The 17,991-nt window shown below is 37.1% G+C and overlaps 1 protein-coding gene across 1 annotated transcript; it reads left to right on the top strand.

The window, feature by feature from the left end:
• Nucleotides 1-1,006: 1,006 nt before the first annotated feature.
• On the top strand, nt 1,007-10,947 carry znf281b (zinc finger protein 281b). The gene is made up of 7 exons (XM_081392258.1): nt 1,007-1,164; nt 3,137-3,549; nt 3,653-3,769; nt 6,188-6,311; nt 6,439-6,522; nt 6,605-6,723; nt 7,088-10,947. Exons 2-7 carry the CDS (start codon nt 3,178-3,180, stop codon nt 8,789-8,791), a joined length of 2,520 nt encoding a protein of 839 aa, XP_081248384.1. The 5' UTR covers nt 1,007-1,164; nt 3,137-3,177; the 3' UTR covers nt 8,792-10,947.
• Nucleotides 10,948-17,991: the final 7,044 nt, after the last annotated feature.

Below are 17,991 nucleotides of genomic sequence, written 5' to 3'. Positions count from 1 at the left end.
CTTTAGATTTTCTGTCTAAAAGTGAGCAAAAAGACACTTAACTCCAGCTCACCATCGGTGTCGCCAATTCCCTTTGTCTCCAGACTGTGCGTACGCACGGCTCAAAGTTTGATGCACATTCTCCCGTCAAGTTTGTTTTTTATAGATCACAACCTTTGCGTGGGAACTGGTTTACGTACGTTTCCAGCCCCGTTTTGTGCGTACTCACGCTTTATAAATGAGACCCCAGATCACCATGCTGATCGCGTGAGCAAAGTGCGCACTTTTCTTTAAATCACGCAGCACAAACAGAATGCCTATAAGGCTATTAAATTAAGGAATTGTAAAATATAACGCTAGAGACCTTTATGTTAGGCTATAAATTTTACATCTCGTGTGTTGGGAAAAGGGAGAAGAGTGAGTTCGGCAAAAGGCAGATTCGTACTCGGGTCGAACGCGTCAAAAGCTACTTTTACTTTTACTTACGACCTATGCCACTGCAGATATTTAGTGGTGGGTGTATTTTTGCCAAAAGGACAGGCACTTAGTGCAAATATACGCTCCATTATCGGAAATGTAAAAAAATAAGGATTTTTCTTCCACTCCAAAAATCTTTTGGTGTGGTGGGGGCTCTCACTGGCGCCCCCCAGCTGTTTGCGCCCTAGGCGACCGCCTAGTTTGCCTATGCCTAGAAACGGCCCTGGATAGATAGATAGATAGATAGATAGATAGATAGATAGATAGATAGATAGATAGATAGATAGATAGATAGATAGATAGATAGATAGATAGATAGATAGATAGATAGATAGATAGATAGATAGATAGATAGATAGATAGATAGATAGAGATCTGTATTATACACATTTACATGGAGGAAAAGGCAGGCTAAAAATAAAAAAAATGTGGCAGCTATTATGTAAAGAACTAATTCACACGCAGGACAAAGTCGCAGATGCTCAGGCACAATCTTCATTTGCATAGTGGCCCCCTACTTGACTAGTCCTGCCTGTATCCGTCTGTCTCCTCTCACGACCCGTCCGCTCAACCCATAATTCCCAGCGTCGGCACAACATGGAAGAGGCCAACAGCTGCAAGAGAACAATATTTTGGCTGTAAAATAACTCAAAGAATCGAGCGCCGGGATTAATTTGAACGCTGCGAGTCGGCCGTGGTCATGAACAAGTAAGTGGGATTGCGTTTGTGCCATTTATTTGAGCCCGAGGTTGTAAAGATGAGGGATCGCGCACGACTGAAATCACAGCCGCTCAAGCGAGAGATGCATTTCAGCGCCGAGCATCATTGTTTCTGCTGCAAGATACTGTGGCGATTAGCATACGCTTTAAGCATAAAAATTCGATCTACCTTTGCTGGCGTACATGCATACCAGTCTCTGCGTGCTCTTTACATCGCATTTATCGCCGAATATTCTCGGCGGATTGTGTTACTGTGTGTGGCTATAATTAGTGATGGTGACGAATGGATGAATGGTCATTATATATCACACTCATGTACAGGACAAGAACGAGAGAGGCGGCATAATTGCAACTCTAACGTTATTCTCAAAGAAATTGTACCCTGGAAGATCCCGATTCTCAGTGTATCAGGTTTCGTTTGTTGTAATGGTAGCGTAGTAAAGCGTGCGGTGTGGAGATGGGCTGTTAGCAGTAGCTCTTTCATCTGCATGCTATTGCTGGCTAGCCCCGTTCATCACTTAACTTAGTTCAATAAAACGCTTCACTTGGGTTGTGTTTTTAAGCTTTGTCTTTCGTGTGTATTCCTGTGGAGAGGTATATGTACACACACGAGTTTGTTTAAAATCTTGTGATATGAAGTTCTCACGGTTCACTCGTTCGCGTTAGTTAGCCGTTAGCTGCTAATGGAGTCATTTAGACCGAGATGTGTTTGGTAATTGTGATGAACGACTAGATTAGCCGGATTTGATAAAAGATTACATTTTGACTCAGTTTAGTTCTGAAAAGTAGGAAGTAAACTTATAAACGATGTGAAACCAAAGCATCACTGCACCTAAACTTGATTTAATTTATCATATCACATGTATTAAGAGACTGGGCCATATCAATAAGATTAAGTAACTTAGCTATCCATTAACGTTAGCTGATCACAATAGAGAACAATGCTGCGGCAACCCGCAGACTCGGAGCTTGGACCGTGTTTTATTTTCTGAAAAGATGATAAATATCATATTAAGGGAGTTTTAAGTATTTTTTGTAACAATTTCCTGTGTGTTTCCGAATACAGAGTTTCATAGTCGTCCTTTTTTAAGCAAGTATCTCTAATCTAATGATGCTAAGGCTAACACATTATCAAAAAGGACTGATTTGGATCTTCACATGGGTTGTTTATATTTATTTCCTTGAACTTGTGCTTTTATTAACCTAATAATAAAAACTAAAGCTATTATTTTTAAATGATCACAATACTGTGAGTAATCTCCATCATTTCGTTACTATTACATTTTAGACAGCCTTGACGAGACTGATTCTACCCCATTTTCACATTTAGACCATGCATATTATAAATAGCCCTGTCAATTTTGCAACAAAGAAATTAAATACAATATAAAATGCTTGCTATGATTAAAAAAGATTAAGTTTTTTTAAGTGATACAATTATAGTTGAAGTCACTGATTGGTAAACATTAAATGGTGTTTTTTTAGCTTTCATCTCAGCTGCTTCAGTCAGAAGCTCTGGAGTCTTTCTGACCTCTAAGAGGTCTTAAATTGTCAATGACCTGCAAAGAAATTATAACCTTGATTTTAAAGATATGATGTCTCTGGTGGTATAGCAAACCAAAGCAGCAGAGACTATATCTGATTTTGCTTTGTCATAAAAAGCTGCATTACAATTACTATTGGCCTAGCCTAATTACATGACAGTATGTAATGCACATAATGTGCACAATTTCCTGAATAACCAGCCAGTGTAGTAACTGACATCAATTGTATTTATGGACCAGGAATAATTAAGAAAATGCATTGCATATTAAATACTACTAAACTTACTTTGACTATTCACTAGTGATTTTTTTTTTCTTTTTTTTTTTCTATAAATAACTAATATACTATTCGGTAGTTTATGCATTAAGCTACTACGTTAATGTCCTAATCAATCTCATATTTTCTTGTCTTCATAGCATATTTCATCAATGAACTTTGCCCTTTGGAAGACCCAAGCATGAGTATTATCCAGGACAAGCTAAGCAATGAGTTTTTACGGAACGGAGGCATGGACCCCAACTTCCCCCCCAGCATGATCATGTTCAGCCATTTACCTCCAGTGACCAGCTTCACACGCCTGACTTCACAAACCTCCATGGTGGATCTTCCCCAGGAGATGATCCTGAAGAAGGAGCGTGACTCTCCTGACCATGGTGGTGGCTTTCTCCACAGTATGGGTATCAAACAGGAGAAGCTCAGCGAGTTGGACTACCGCCTCCCAATGTATGCAACGGGAACCGGGACACCAGGAGGAAAAAGCACTGATATGCTGGACATGTCGCTTGGCAACCACCAGAATATAATTTTGCATGACCTAAGCCTTACCAACGTATGTCTAGATGATAAATGAGGAGTTATCCATGGTGCACTCCATACTGTACTATACCGTCTATGTGGTTTTTATTTTAAGCTGTTTTTCTTTGCTTCATTAGCAGTTTTCTGGAAGACTGGGGAAAGACCCAAAAGAATCTGGACCTAGAAGAGGAAGAAGAGCAAATGGCGAAGGATCAGAGGGCAAAGCCAGAAGGAAACAAGGGGACTCTGCAAAGGTGTGTGTGCCTTTTTATTAATCACTGTGTCATTTAAAGGGTCACAAAACTCTAAAACTGATTTTGACATGTTAACCGATATGAACAGGATGCGCATCAATGAAAACAACGATAGCAGTCATTGTTTATTATTAAAGGTCCCCTATTATGCTAAATCCACTTGGACATAAATGTGTGTTGGCATCACTAAAATAATAAAAATACACCCACTCATATTACTTATTATTTTATATATACTTCTCATATTATTTTTTAAATCCCCTTTCAACCAAAGCAGTTTCATTAGACATGCTGTTTTGATTCTCTGAGCAGTGTGACATCATACTGCTCAGGCCCCGCCCCCGCCGCTGACTGACAAAACTATATTACCATAGTGTCCATCCGTCATCGAGTTGTACTCTATCCGCCATTTTCTTTGTGCTCCAAGCAGCTGTAGCTACAAAAATGTCTCGTAAGCAATCCAGGTGTTCTGTGGTTGGATGTAAGAGTGAACATAAAGCCTTGATTATACTTTCGCCTGGCTCCGCAGCGTGAGTCTCCGCAGACTGCGCGCGCACCTCCCCAAACGGACGAGGCTTTTATACTCGATGCGCTCGCCGTTGTACTATTCTGTGAAACTACAGGGGGCGACTAAAGTAATTGCCCAGGCAGCAACATAGTGTCGGCCCAAATCTGGCCCACATCTGGGCCATGTGGAATCCACTTGTGCCAGATGTGGGCCAAATCTTAACCATCAGGAATCAACGGGGAGAAGAAGAAAGGTCCACACGTGACAATGTTTATTTTAGTACATCACCACCAATACCACACTACAAAAAGAATCGTGTAAAATCCAGTATACCCTGAGATTATTACTTGTGACATTAGAACAAAATGTGTGGATATAAAAACATGTATGTAGGCTATTGTAATGCGCTGTTAGTTTACCTCTGCCTCTTTAGCTTTGCGTTTAGACACTTGTCATAAGTGTATGTTTCCTCAGTAAAGTAACACAAAAGTGTTGTTTGCATTTCCACCATGATGCAGTCAGAGTTGGGGTTTGACTACCACATGGAAAATATGGCTGCAACGATATTTAATATGTAACCACATATGCGGCGCATGTATGAGAGCAGTTTATGCATGGAACGAAGCGATGAGTTTAACAACTCTTGCAGCGCGGGTCACAAGTTCATTTCCGGACCGACCAGCGTGTTTAACTTATTATAGACATATTTAATTTACTGTAATGCTACAAACATGAACCAGCATTGTGTATTCTATGCACACATATTTAATCATGTCTTCTTCAAATGAAATATATATGTGCAAATAAGGACACTGGTACAGCTACACGTCTAATCATGAACGCGATGACACAATGAATTATTCTGATACACAGAAGACAATGATGTAGACTGAAAATTCAACAAAAAATGGTCAAAAACATAACTATACCTTTATTCTTTCTGTTAAACTGATTAGTGTCATTTGTTCAGAGATTGAAGTGTTCGTAAAGGTGATAAATATTAGACCTTTTAAATGTTCTTCCTCATTTTTTCAGACCAGTAGCTCTACTATAATGCTGATTTGTTGATACTTCTAAGAATAATTTATCAAAACATATTTGAATTGTTCATGATAGTTGTTAGTAGTCTTGAAAGAAAAGATTTGTGTGAGTTTGTTGTCATGAGGCTGTTTTTTTTTCTACACATTTTAATATTCATCGGTCTGCATAATGAGTGTGTTGCAGGTATTTTATTGGTTGTCTCCCCTCTTCCCACCCTATACACTCCCGCTTTACACTCTCATTTCTTTGAGATTTATTTCATATATAAACATTGATCAGCGAACATAAAAGAAGCTCAACTGAACCTGCTTGACGCGTAAGAACAAACCTCTTTTGTGAAGCTCAAACGTGCTGCATAACAAACGAGAATGAACCTCATTGGTTCTCGCACGAACATGCTTGAGCTTCCGTTTACCACAACTGATTATGTGTGATTTGATGAATGTTTATATGTGAATAAAAACCTAAATTTAAAATGATTATGAAAATGAAAATTGACTACTGAAGAAGTGTAAATTTATTTATCAACTTTTAATTCAACATTTACTTAAAACATAACAAGTGCACCTATATCATGACCTTTCAAAAATAAAGTGGTTATTTAGGTAGTTTTTACAATATATTTATTATAGGTATGTGTATATGTTATTTCATGTACAAACATAACCCAGGTGCCACGGTGGAGATTTTTTTTAAATATTTAAATGTCATTAAAATCGTGGTAAATAAATATTTCAGAACAAATGAATAAATATCAAGATGCGTATTGAATGTATAGCAAAAGGCTGAAAAAATTTAGTTTATTTTATTACACACAAAGTTAATACATTGAGAAGTTTTAATTTCTTTTTGTCTACTTGCTGTTTTAGTCACTCATGCTGGATGGGGATTCTGGGCCCCTCTCTCCCAACTCTAAACCGCACATATGCGAGCACTGCAATGCAGCCTTCCGCAGTTCTTATCATCTGCGCAGACATGTGCTCATTCACACAGGTGAGCAGTTTATAATCCCAATTTCACTACCCTTTTCAGATTCAGACTCAAACAGCGTTCATGGGATATTTTGGTGAACAACATTAATGGGAAAAAGAATTTAGATTTGTTTTTTTTTATTGTACAGGTGAGAGGCCTTTCAGATGCAGTCAGTGTAATATGAGCTTCATACAGAAGTATCTGCTGCAGCGGCATGAGAAAATCCACAGTGGTGAGTCAGTCTACTTTTGTCTTATACTTGTCAAAAACAAATATTATGATGGTGCTGAGATTTTTTTTTTCTTGCTCAACAGGGGAGAAACCATTCAGCTGTGATCAGTGCAACATGCGCTTTATTCAGAAGTACCACATGGAGAGACACAAAAGAACACACAGTGGAGAAAAGCCATATAAATGTGATACCTGTCTACAGGTAAGTCCTAACAGAAAATGCTTTTTGACTTAATGACAAATAATAATGTTCACAATAAAGGAAAGGAAAAAAAAAGCCACCTTATTTTTTAATGCAAAAGTTTGAATTTCAATTCAGAAGTGTGAATTAGGGCTGTGCGATATAACTAAAAAAATTATCACGATATAATGTTTAAAAGTTTGAATTTAAACCACAGTGTGGTCGCATCGCCCAGCCCTAGTGTGAATTAACATGTGCTCATCATCGAAGATATGTATTCAAATCATTTTATGTATGAATTGCATTTTTTAATGCACTTTTGAATAATTTAATTGTTTTGGACAAAATAATGAGCATCAGGAACCCTTTCTTTCTTGCTCCATAGTATTTCTCAAGGACGGATCGATTACTGAAGCACAAGAGAACCTGTGGAGAAGCCATAAAGAAAGGTTTGGACCCAGGGATGTTGGACCTTGGAGACGAGGATGTGGGACAAGGCAGCTACTTACTCACTCAGGGAAACACCAGCGCCCCACCACGCAAGAGGGGCAAGTCCAAAAGTGGCAATGATGGAGGAGAGCGGCGAAGGAAGAAAGGAGCAGCTGCGGGAGGAGGAGTGCAGATGGCACGAGGACTCAGCCCACATGACTACACTTTGGACATGCCCAGTGGGTCAGGGGCATCTTCTTCAGGGGCTCTGGCTGAGACTAGCATGGACCACCAGCATGGACGCACATCCAAGCTTGTCTTTAAGAAAGGTGGCCACAAGGGAATGGATAAGGGTCAGGTTTCTATGGAGGAAGTCAACCATGAGCAGAAGCTGTTGGCGCATAAGCAAGGCTCTATGGACCTGTCTGGAGCCGGAAGTATGGATGGTCTCAGCCTCCTCCAAACCTCCGGTGGCCCCAAACAAGGAGGTACCAGCAGCAACTACGACGATGCAATGCAGTTTTTGAAAAAAAGACGCTACCTGCATGCTGCAAACAGCAGTGCTGCAGCTGACTTCAGCTCTGTCCACCTTCCGCAGCCGACGGTCATCCAAGGCGGCATAGGAGAACCAACACTAGCCTTGCTTGACACCTCGCCTTTGGTAAGCGTTGACAAGCATGACAAATCAGGGATCCCAGATGAGGTGCTGCAGAGCCTGTTGGACCACTACAGCCACAAATCCGATGGCTCTCACCACGATGTGACATTTGATCTGCAAGATTCACACCATGTAGAATTGCAGCCTGCCTCCACCACTTCTGAACTGGGCCAGGATGAGGGATCTCCTGGCTCTGGAGACAAGAGTGGGGTGATGAACGAGTACTCCAAGTTCTTGCTCCAGACCCTGGAGAGAACCAGCCATAGCAGCAGTTTCATTTTGGGCCCGTCCGGACCCTTCCCAAACCTCCTATCATCTAGCAGCAGCCCTGTTAGCGCACTCTTCCCAGAAAAGAACATCTACACCACCTCGCCACTGGATTGTGGATTTGGACAGCCCGTTTCCTCCCCTCTTGCACCTTCCTCTTCAACTTCCCTAAGTAAGTCCCATTTTGGTATGCTGGTAGGTTCTCCGTCACCCTCCCATGCCTCACCATCCTCCCAGCAGGCCTTTCATCTCAGCAGTCTGGAGCCAGTCCCTCACCAGCAGCTTACTCCATCTCAAGAGCTCACCGACCAGCTGGAGAAGCAGCATTCGCCACCGTACACTCTCGCAACTCAGGAGCTGACCAATGGCAGCCAGAAAGACCAGCAGACCAAGGACGGTAGATCTTCGGTCAGTGGCAGCAACAACGGGAGTGACACCGTTGGCGGCTCATCTAATGGCTCTGTCTATCCTGACCTCGCTGCCCTGGATCCGTCTAAGGAAGTGGACATGCGTTCCACCTACCAGATAGAGAACTTCGCCCAAGCCTTCGGCTCTCAGTTCAAGTCTGGTTGCCGAACCCCACTAGGTTACGGCGGCGACCCGCGAGTGGGCGTCACAGAGGTTGACCACAGGATACAGCGGACTGAATTCTCAGGGTATACTAGTCTCTTAGCAGATGTCAACGAGCCGATTAGCTCAGGATCCAAAACCCCCACAAGCCAAAGCTACAGGTAAAGGTTAAGGGAGCTCACCTGACCCTGTTATGTGGGATGAGGACTGTCTCTAATGCGTCCCTCTCCTCGCTGAGTAAAACTTTAATTGTTACACTGCCATTAAATGTCAATAGAAGACGTTACCAGGGAAGGTCTACAAGACCTCAGATGCAATTTTTCATGTTTTTTAATGTGTTTTAGTCTTTTTGTTTTATTAGTGTAGTGGATGTAAGGCTAGAATTAAATGAAATTTCCAGCGATGTTAGAGGCTAGCAAAGGACTTTTTCAGAAACCTTGTATGTCTTAGCAATCATAGTCCAGTTGTAAGATTAAGTTAATAATGGAAGATGATTTACAATAATAACAGATGTCAGGGAGTGGCCCAGTATTCAATGGCAAAAAAAGATGTATTGTCTGTTACAATGATCTAAAGTATTACTCAGGAAAAAGCAGTAACTTTTTTTTTAAACAGGGTGTGCTAGCACCCTTTTTTTTTTACAGGTGTACTTTTTTAAATGACAGTGAAGCTTTTTGTTTTCTAAATTCCTTGAAGAAAAAGACAAAGCCAATCGGGAAAACTGCGTGTTCAGTGGAATGACACTGGTGACCTTTCCACTTCTTGTGCATTTGTAAAGTTTATGGTACTTCTAATATCAATGTGAAAACACTTGCATCCCTAAGGGCCATGTTTAAAACAAAAAAAACATACTGGTAGTCAAGTAGGCAGATACAAACATTGAGTATGTAGATATTTATTTGTAGCTACATGGAATTTGCATAACTAATGTCTCAGGGTGAGCAGTGATTCTTATCCCCTTCTTTAAACTTTACTTTTTGTCAGCTGACATCACTTTGATCTCTCAAGGAATCAAATAAGCACTTTTATAAACCACTGAAAGCAAGAATTCAGATTCAGGACACATAAAACTATTATTTTTGATGAAGAAAGCTGTGATTTTTTTTTTTTTTTTTTTTTTTTTTTTTTTTTTTTAAGTGGGGGAGGGAACGGCAGATTTGCTATGACAAAGGGCATTTTTGAATATTCATTGGAGGGTATAGGTGATATTTTGTTCCTTTAATTGAAAACACTGTTATTGGACATGAATGCCACTTTTTTATAGTTGTGGGCTACTCCGAAGCATTTTTGTGCTGAAGGTGTTCAGGTATCATGACTATTTGACTTGGGCTGAGCAGCATCATTTGGAGTTCTACCTCTTATAGTGTGGTTTTGAATTTAATGCCTAACACAATTGCAAGCTTCCCTTTTAAATATTTGGAGGGAGGAGAACCTAAGAAGAACCTAATGAATCGGAAGTAAAGGACCTAAACCTGTGGTGTTTTTGTTTGTAAATGAGCAGTGAATTAGGAAACGACTTCATGTTGAGACGAGGTGTTTTCTTCCCAATGCAATTTTTGATTTCCTTTTGAAAGAGTGGTGGGCTGCTTTGTCTTCCTGGTTTTTGGCCCATGCAGCAAGACTGTGTCCCGCGTGAGGCCTTTCGGTGGTCTTGCTGTGTTTCCCTGCCTTTTTACGTAAACCTGTCCCAGAGAAATGCCATTGGTGCAATGCTATCAAGAACAAAGTCTGAATGCTGCACTCTAAACTCGTTCCATGCTTTTTATAGAATGAAATAAAAAAATAAGGGAAAAAGAGTGGCGTGAAGGATAGGATTGACCTTAATATACCTCATATCATTGTAAAAATGAGAAACCAGGGACATGTTTCATGTAGTGGAAATATTGTATTGTGTATAATCCTTTAATGCCACCTGTGTTTACAGTTAAAGCTGATTTCTTGGAATACAAATGTACTTTTTTTTTTTTTTTTTTTTCTGTTAAGCGGTGATGCCAAGCAGTGTTTCGTTGTAGAATAATCCCTAGAATTTCATGAAATCTCTCGTTTCCCCCTTGTTTTTGTTACTTGCCATGTGTTCTTCTGATATGAGTTCTAGAGAGACTTTGTTTACAATAATGTACAAAAACACTAAAAATGTTTTTGTTTTCTTTTTGTTTCTGATATGCATGATATGAAGTTGTTTTTATGGCTTTCTTCTGATCACTATTGCACCAAATGTTTGTAGCATATATGTCCCCGACTTCAGTCTCATTTGTCACAGGGCTGTACGTGTCAGATGACTTTATAAATGATTAGGTAAGCCAATAAAAACGTTTTGTTATAAAAAAAAAAAAAAAAAAATTTTATCATATTTGTCCAGATAAGGTTAGTGAAGTAACTTCAGGGCAGCTGATGTCAAGACAGGAAATGGGAATGAGTGTTTTCATGCTAGGATGTGTTCTCTGCTCTTAGTAATGTGGGAAAATGGAATGTGCAGGTTTCTTTTACTGAGCTTATAGATAGAGGAAAAGGTGTGTAAGCATAAGGCTAATTAAAAATATATTTGTGTTACAGTGAATATTAATGTAGCTATTTTTCTAGTATGACATTCTAAATGACATCAAGGTAAGAAATGAGGATAATAATTAGCTGATGACAACTTGTTGGAAGTGCTATGGAGAGTTAAATTCTCCTTAAAATCTAAATATTAAAACAAATAATTTGAATTAGATTGTATACTACATTATAATATAAAATGTAGTTGCATTACCATTTGCCAAACTTTTTTTGTTTGCCCCTTGGCACAAATTCTTTTGTTGCAGCAAAAAAGTTATGCGTATCAGACCAAAACAAGTGATTTACCATTTATTTATCTGACAAGGAAAAACCATGTCCTGTTATTGGATGTTGTCAAATGTGATGAATTTTTAACATGAGTAAACATCAGTTCTTCTGGGCAAGGCTTTACTGGGGACCATAAATATTGATGGGAGTGTTTGAATTGACTTGACATGTATATCAGTTTAGGTCAACTTGGGTCAGATCTTTTTTGAACTGTAAATGTATCTGTTATGACACTATTGGTATAAAATGGACAGAGGACCATACTGGTAAACCTACAGAAAAATTAAACCTTATTCATATTTGCATGATCCTTAGTGGAAAAAAGTTATCAAACATAAAGTACAGTACAAAGGGGTTTGTTTTATGAGTTTGTACAAGGAGATTTCATGTTGTGTGGAACCGGAATTTTACTTTTTAAATTTACCGGAAGTTTACTAATTGGACATAATTATTTTTCTTTTTGTGTGTGTGTGTGTGTGTACATTTCCTCTGTGAAGCTATCAAATGTATATTATAGTCTGAACCAGGTCACCCATGTATCTCAATCAAAACAGACCAGTTGAATAATGGCTGTACTTAATTTGTTCTTTATTTGCCATCGGTAAAGAATGGGTTGGACTTCAGGTAAGTGAGTCAGTGACTTAGCAACAGGACAATTTAATTTTCCAGTAAGTCAGACTTCACTGTTATGATGCTTTGAACTTTGGTCAAAATTTACAATAGTCTATTTCATTATGTTTTTAGCCTTTCATTATATGACCAATGGTTTCGTCAACAGCGATAGTTACTACATTAAAAACATTATAATGCCTCTCTGATTCAGCTCTCGTTACCAAAAAGTAATATAAAAGTTAGGCTAAATAATAAATATGAAGTTGTCTGTCACAGTTTTAATAGTGATTTAGCTGGACTGATCTGATACTAGCACATTACATCTCAGAAAAGGGACAAAGTTCGTTAAGTGCTCTAGATTAATAAAACACTTAATTACAAACACTTGATTATGGGACTTTAATCTTCTATGACAATGATTCAGTCTGATCTACCATTTGTCACAAACTGTCATATGGCATTTTTTTTTGCAGGAAGTGTTATGTACTTATTTTGTGTGTATTCAATTCATTATTCTGTATCTTTGGCACAATTTGGCATTGCATTATCACTCAGTGATATAACAATGTATTTTTTTCAATAGAAGCTTCTTATACCATTAATATATTTTATAGGTATAATTTCACTGTGCATCAGCTTTTGTTCATTTTCTTATCAAAAGTTTGGAGTCAAAGGTCCCAAAATTAATTGGGTATATAAATCATAGGTTAAAAAATATCTTACAGACATAAGCCTGATCTAGTAGATCTAGTTTAAGTTTTATTCTGATTAAGTGTGCATGTCATCAGTTCAATGATGCAGTTGGTTTAGTAAAGAAAAGTGAAATTAATAATAGTTTGTCTACGTTGAGGCATATCTCTTCGGAATTTAGGGACTGTTTCCAAATAATTCGTAGGCTTATGTGTCAATAATCATAATGTAGGCCTACTGTTTACGCTTAAGCCCTGTTTACACCTGGTATTAAAAAACGTTTTCATTGATCCGATCACAAGTGGACGACTCTACATACAGGTGTAAAATAGCTCTCTGACCCCTCATAGACAGCAATTTATTTGCCACTTTCAAGGCCCAGAAAGGTAGTAATGACATCGTTAAAATAGTCCATGTGATACTGTGGTTCAACCTTAATTTTATGAAGTGACAAGAATACTTTTTGAGCGCAAAAAAAATTAAAATAAATAAGTTAAATCAACAATTTCTTCTTGTCTGTAATTAAATGGCTGTCTAGGGGTCAGAGAGCTCTCGGATTTTATCCAAAAATATCTTAATTTGTGTTCTGAAGATGAATGGTCTTACGGGTTTGGACAGACATGAGGGTGAGTAAATAATGAAAGAATTTTCATTTTTGGGTGAACAAACCCTTTAATAAAAGGTGTTAAACAGGGCTTTATTTAAAAACCGTGCAAATGTAATTAAGTAATATTTAAACATCTTCAGTCAACTAACTTTAGTAGGTGTGTTCTATTTAAAGCTGGGCTGCGCAAACCGATCACTGTATGACATCAAAATCAAAGTACCGCGAGAGGGACTAGCATAGAGAGAGACCTATTTTTTACAGTCTATGAGAGAGGCATCTGCTATCTAGTCGTTGTCGCGGTTCAAGGGTAACTGCTTTACCCTTCCAGGAGGCGTGGCTTTGCCCGTCGACGTCAACGACCGTCATTATTCATCTTAGCGCTGCCCCTTGATCACGGCCTTTAAACTGGGCTACCCAACACTTTCTAATCACTGAACTGAGGGCAGTGCCAGACAACCTGTCACAGGAAGATCTGCTTAATTTTTTACGGTGTCATATTTCTTATCATACGTATTGCACTGCCTGTGGGACTAAAATCTGAAAATGAATATAAAACTCAAGACACTTCTGATCTTCGGCTTACTGATTGCTCTGTCTACACAAGAAGGTGAGTGTTTTTCTTTCCTGGGTCAATATCACTATAAAGTGCCTTTGGTGTCCTCATCAGAATCGCTCAGTCATCATGAACATAATGCAAAATAATGAAATTCTGAGGTTGTATTATAAATGGCCAAACACTTACACATATACAAGAACAATGATACGTCTCTTGAAATGTGTTTTTCTGATTTTATACCATTTTCTTTGATTGGATGTGTGCGATTTTGGCATGTCCCACACGCTGCTCAGCTAAATTCAGTGAGTGTAAAAAGTGGTTAAATTACATAAAATTAAAATACTTTTTTAATGTACTTAAATTGTTCTCAGCAAGCTATTTAATAAAACAAGTCATTTTGATTATTTATATTTTATGTTCATAATAATATTAAGCAGTTTGCATGTGTCCCTGAAATTGCTGTCCACCCTGTCATTATGGGGTAAACACCCCTTTAAGAAACCAACTGATGTACTCAGTGACATCCCCTCCCCCCTTTGGTCTTTCTTCAGTGGATGTTAAAACATCTGCAACACACACAGTAAGAATCTACACTTATATTTCCTAATTTTCATCATATTGTGTTTGTAGTTGCGTGTTGTCAAGCTTAACATGTCCACCCTGTCATTGTGAAATATTAGTTAATATAAAAATTTTTCATAAATTCTAAATATACATTTTAAACAGTGCACAGTCAGCTTCAACAGTGAATCACTTTGCTAACTGCTGTACACCATGTGCTCATTAAATACTAACTTTAGCCAAAAAATGTCCACCCTGTTCCATGACAGGGTGGACATGGTTCATGACAGGGTGGACATTTGCAACTCCTGAAAATCAGTCTGAGCCAGGCCCCTCCGTCTTCTATATTGGTTAAGGGTTTCTTGAAGTTCCTGTTGTTTTTCTAATGTTCCCCCGTTCTAGTTCACTCATTAAAGCATTTGTCCACCCTGTCATGCCAAGTTCCACCCTGTCACTTTGTTGTCCACCCTGTCATTTTCAACTTTTATGATGAAAATTATCTAATTATTTTAACAAGTTAACAAAACCTTGTGTGTGGTTTCTTAATAAACAAATGAGGGCAGGTTAGTATTGTTTTAAAGTTTGACTAAATATCTTTGTTGTTAGATTTTATTTAGAATAGAATGTGCAACTATCGCATATTTTATTGGGCAATACATATTTAAGCAGTAACTTCATTATTATCAAAATACTTTTAATATTAACTAAAATGTTTTGTTGGGAAAGGGACACATTATCTTTCCACAGATCTACATTTTATAATCACTATGCAATGAAAATTTATTTATTCTACTATGAATTTGTCCATGACAGGGTGGACATATTTTATGGTTTGCTCGTATATTGTCAGCTTGCAGTTAATTTATAAAAAGTGCTGGAGCTTGACCAATATGCATTTCTAACAGCCTAATGTCTCCTTAATACAACACATATGAAGTTAAATGGAAAATCTCAGATTTTTTGGGGGAAATTGTGAAGTCTCAAAGGCACTTTATGGTGATTTTGACCCTCCTATAATAAATTGGTATAGAGAAATTTGAAAGGAACGTCATATTTAGTTTAAACAAAAAAGTAAAAGTTCCTTTAAGCTACTGTAGAATATTTTTTTATGGACATCTATATTTTTGGATTGTTAAATCGTGATTACAAATTGGTTTACACATGTTTTAAAAGATGATTATTGTTGTAAATGTTGTCCTGTTGTTAATGATTTATGAATCAGACGTAAATTTTACCTTGACTTCTTGGCTTAAGTTTATTACTTAATAATTCACTATTTTATGTGTGTTAACATGGAAGATTTGTGATTTCAGTGCAAGGATTTTGATCTTAGATTTAAGGTTAAATATTAATCTAGGTGGAATTATTAATAACCGGACAACTTTGAGAAAAATAATTCACAGGTTTGGATTGTTTGAAAGTTTTTGTTTAAAGGTGATCTACAAATAGCAATAGAATTACAGTTTAAACTTTTGTCATTGCAAGTAATTAATAATCCTAAATCAACACTGGGATATTCTGTTATTTATCTGCAGATAGGCTGGGCAGTTGGGTAAACCATTTATTAGAGTTTTCGATCAGTGTGTTTTAAAATGTAATTCTTTACTTTTCTAACCTTTCTAAACTAAGTTATCAGTGAGGGTTAGGGTGTTGATGTGGTATGTAAGGTTTTGTTTTTTTAGTTGGGGGTATTGTCACACCATATCTAGTCATTTCAGTAGATAATCTTTGAAAAGCCAATAAAAAAATGGTCAGGACTTTGAAAGCAATAAAATGTCAGCAGTTACTCAGACCTCATAAGGAATTAAGATAAAGTTCACATTGCCATTTACCATCAAGGAAGTGCCAGCTCAAGGTTAACTACTCCAAATTAGTTGAATGTCTTTTGCCCAAATAAAACAATAAAAAAGAATCCAAACTACAATTCTACTATTCACTACAAGCATAATATATCTAATAATGTTTTTTTCCATCCCTATAAATGTTTACACTACAATAAATAAAACAGCAAATATATCTGAGGTTGCTCAACTAGTCAGAATATCAATTTGTCCTCTTCAATAACCATTATATATTTGTTTCTTTTTTGGGGTTTTGTATCCAAGGAAATCTATTTTCTAGTTTCTACAGCAAAGATGGATTTCACCTAAAATACAAATAATGAAAAAGACTAGTATTTATGGATAAATAGAAAGGGCTGTGCTGAAGATTAACAACAGCCTGCTTATCCCCTCACACCAAATGATATGGATGGATAAAACAATATGCTTTTTTTCCCTATAAATACAAAATTCTGTTAAAACCAAGATGATTAAAAATTTACACATTTAAGGGAAGCTCGTGATCATGGTTCATGGTATTCCCTCTCATGGGACACTGTTGTAACTTGTGTTGACAGTTAAGATTCCAGCACTGGTCTGTAATGTCTGTCAAATACACATAATATCATAAAAAAAAAAAAATATATATATATATATATATATATATATATATATATATATATATATATATATATATATATATATAATTTATTTTTATTATTTTTTTTAATGGAAAACATGTGATAGTTTCATCAGGCAGAATTGACTATGGAAAACAAATAAGTGTTTGATATTTTGTGTGTCTGGATTTGGCAGTGGGAGTTTTCCCAGCTGTGACTGAACACTGTAAAAAATGATCGTAATTTTAACGGTAAAAGAATGTAAAAATGCTACAGTGAAAAAATGTTAATTGGTTAACAGAAAGTTTCCGTACTATATACGGTAAATAACTGATAGATCTAATGGTAAATTTTTTTGTAAAATACGGTTAAATTTACAGTTTTTTAAAGTGAAAAAGAACAACTCATTGTATAATTTACAGTAAAAAACCGTAAATTGACATTCCCACAATTCCCTGTGTGACAATTCACATTTGATGTATTTTTGTTGAAATAACTATGTTTCTTCATAGTTTTCTTCGTTTTTTTCTACTCAGTTATGTACATTAGGGTTTTATGTTACATTTAATGTTGTTAAATTAATGTTTATTGCATTTTTTAAATTTTATGTGTTACCATGATGGTGTTTAATGTTTGTGTGAATGACACTGTGCAGCTTCTATATAATAGTATTAACTTGTGGAAGAGCTGCTTGTGATGAGCTTTGATTGATCATGTGACTCTCGTCTCTGCTGTGATTGGTAGTTATCAGTGTATTACAATTGTACAAAACAGATATTAACACTTCTATAGGACAGTAAATTCACATTATATCACATTATATCAGATAATAAAATACGGTTTATTACTGTAATTTTTAAGTTAAGTCTGTAAAACCAATAATGTTGCTACCGTATTTTTGACGGTAAAGTTCTGGCAACCACAGTTGCTGGTTTTTTACCATAAAAATCACGGTTGAATTTTTTACAGTGAAGAGTAGAGAGAAGCAGAGCATTATGCTAATGGTTTTCACTGTTTCCTGGTTTAAATATTTAATGTTCTTCTTCCAGTGTCTTGTTCTACAGTACATATACTTT

The sequence above is a fragment of the Scardinius erythrophthalmus genome (assembly GCF_964197995.2).
Source record: "Scardinius erythrophthalmus genome assembly, chromosome: 18".
NCBI lineage: Eukaryota > Metazoa > Chordata > Actinopteri > Cypriniformes > Leuciscidae > Scardinius > Scardinius erythrophthalmus.
This window is presented reverse-complemented; position numbering and strand designations above follow the sequence as displayed.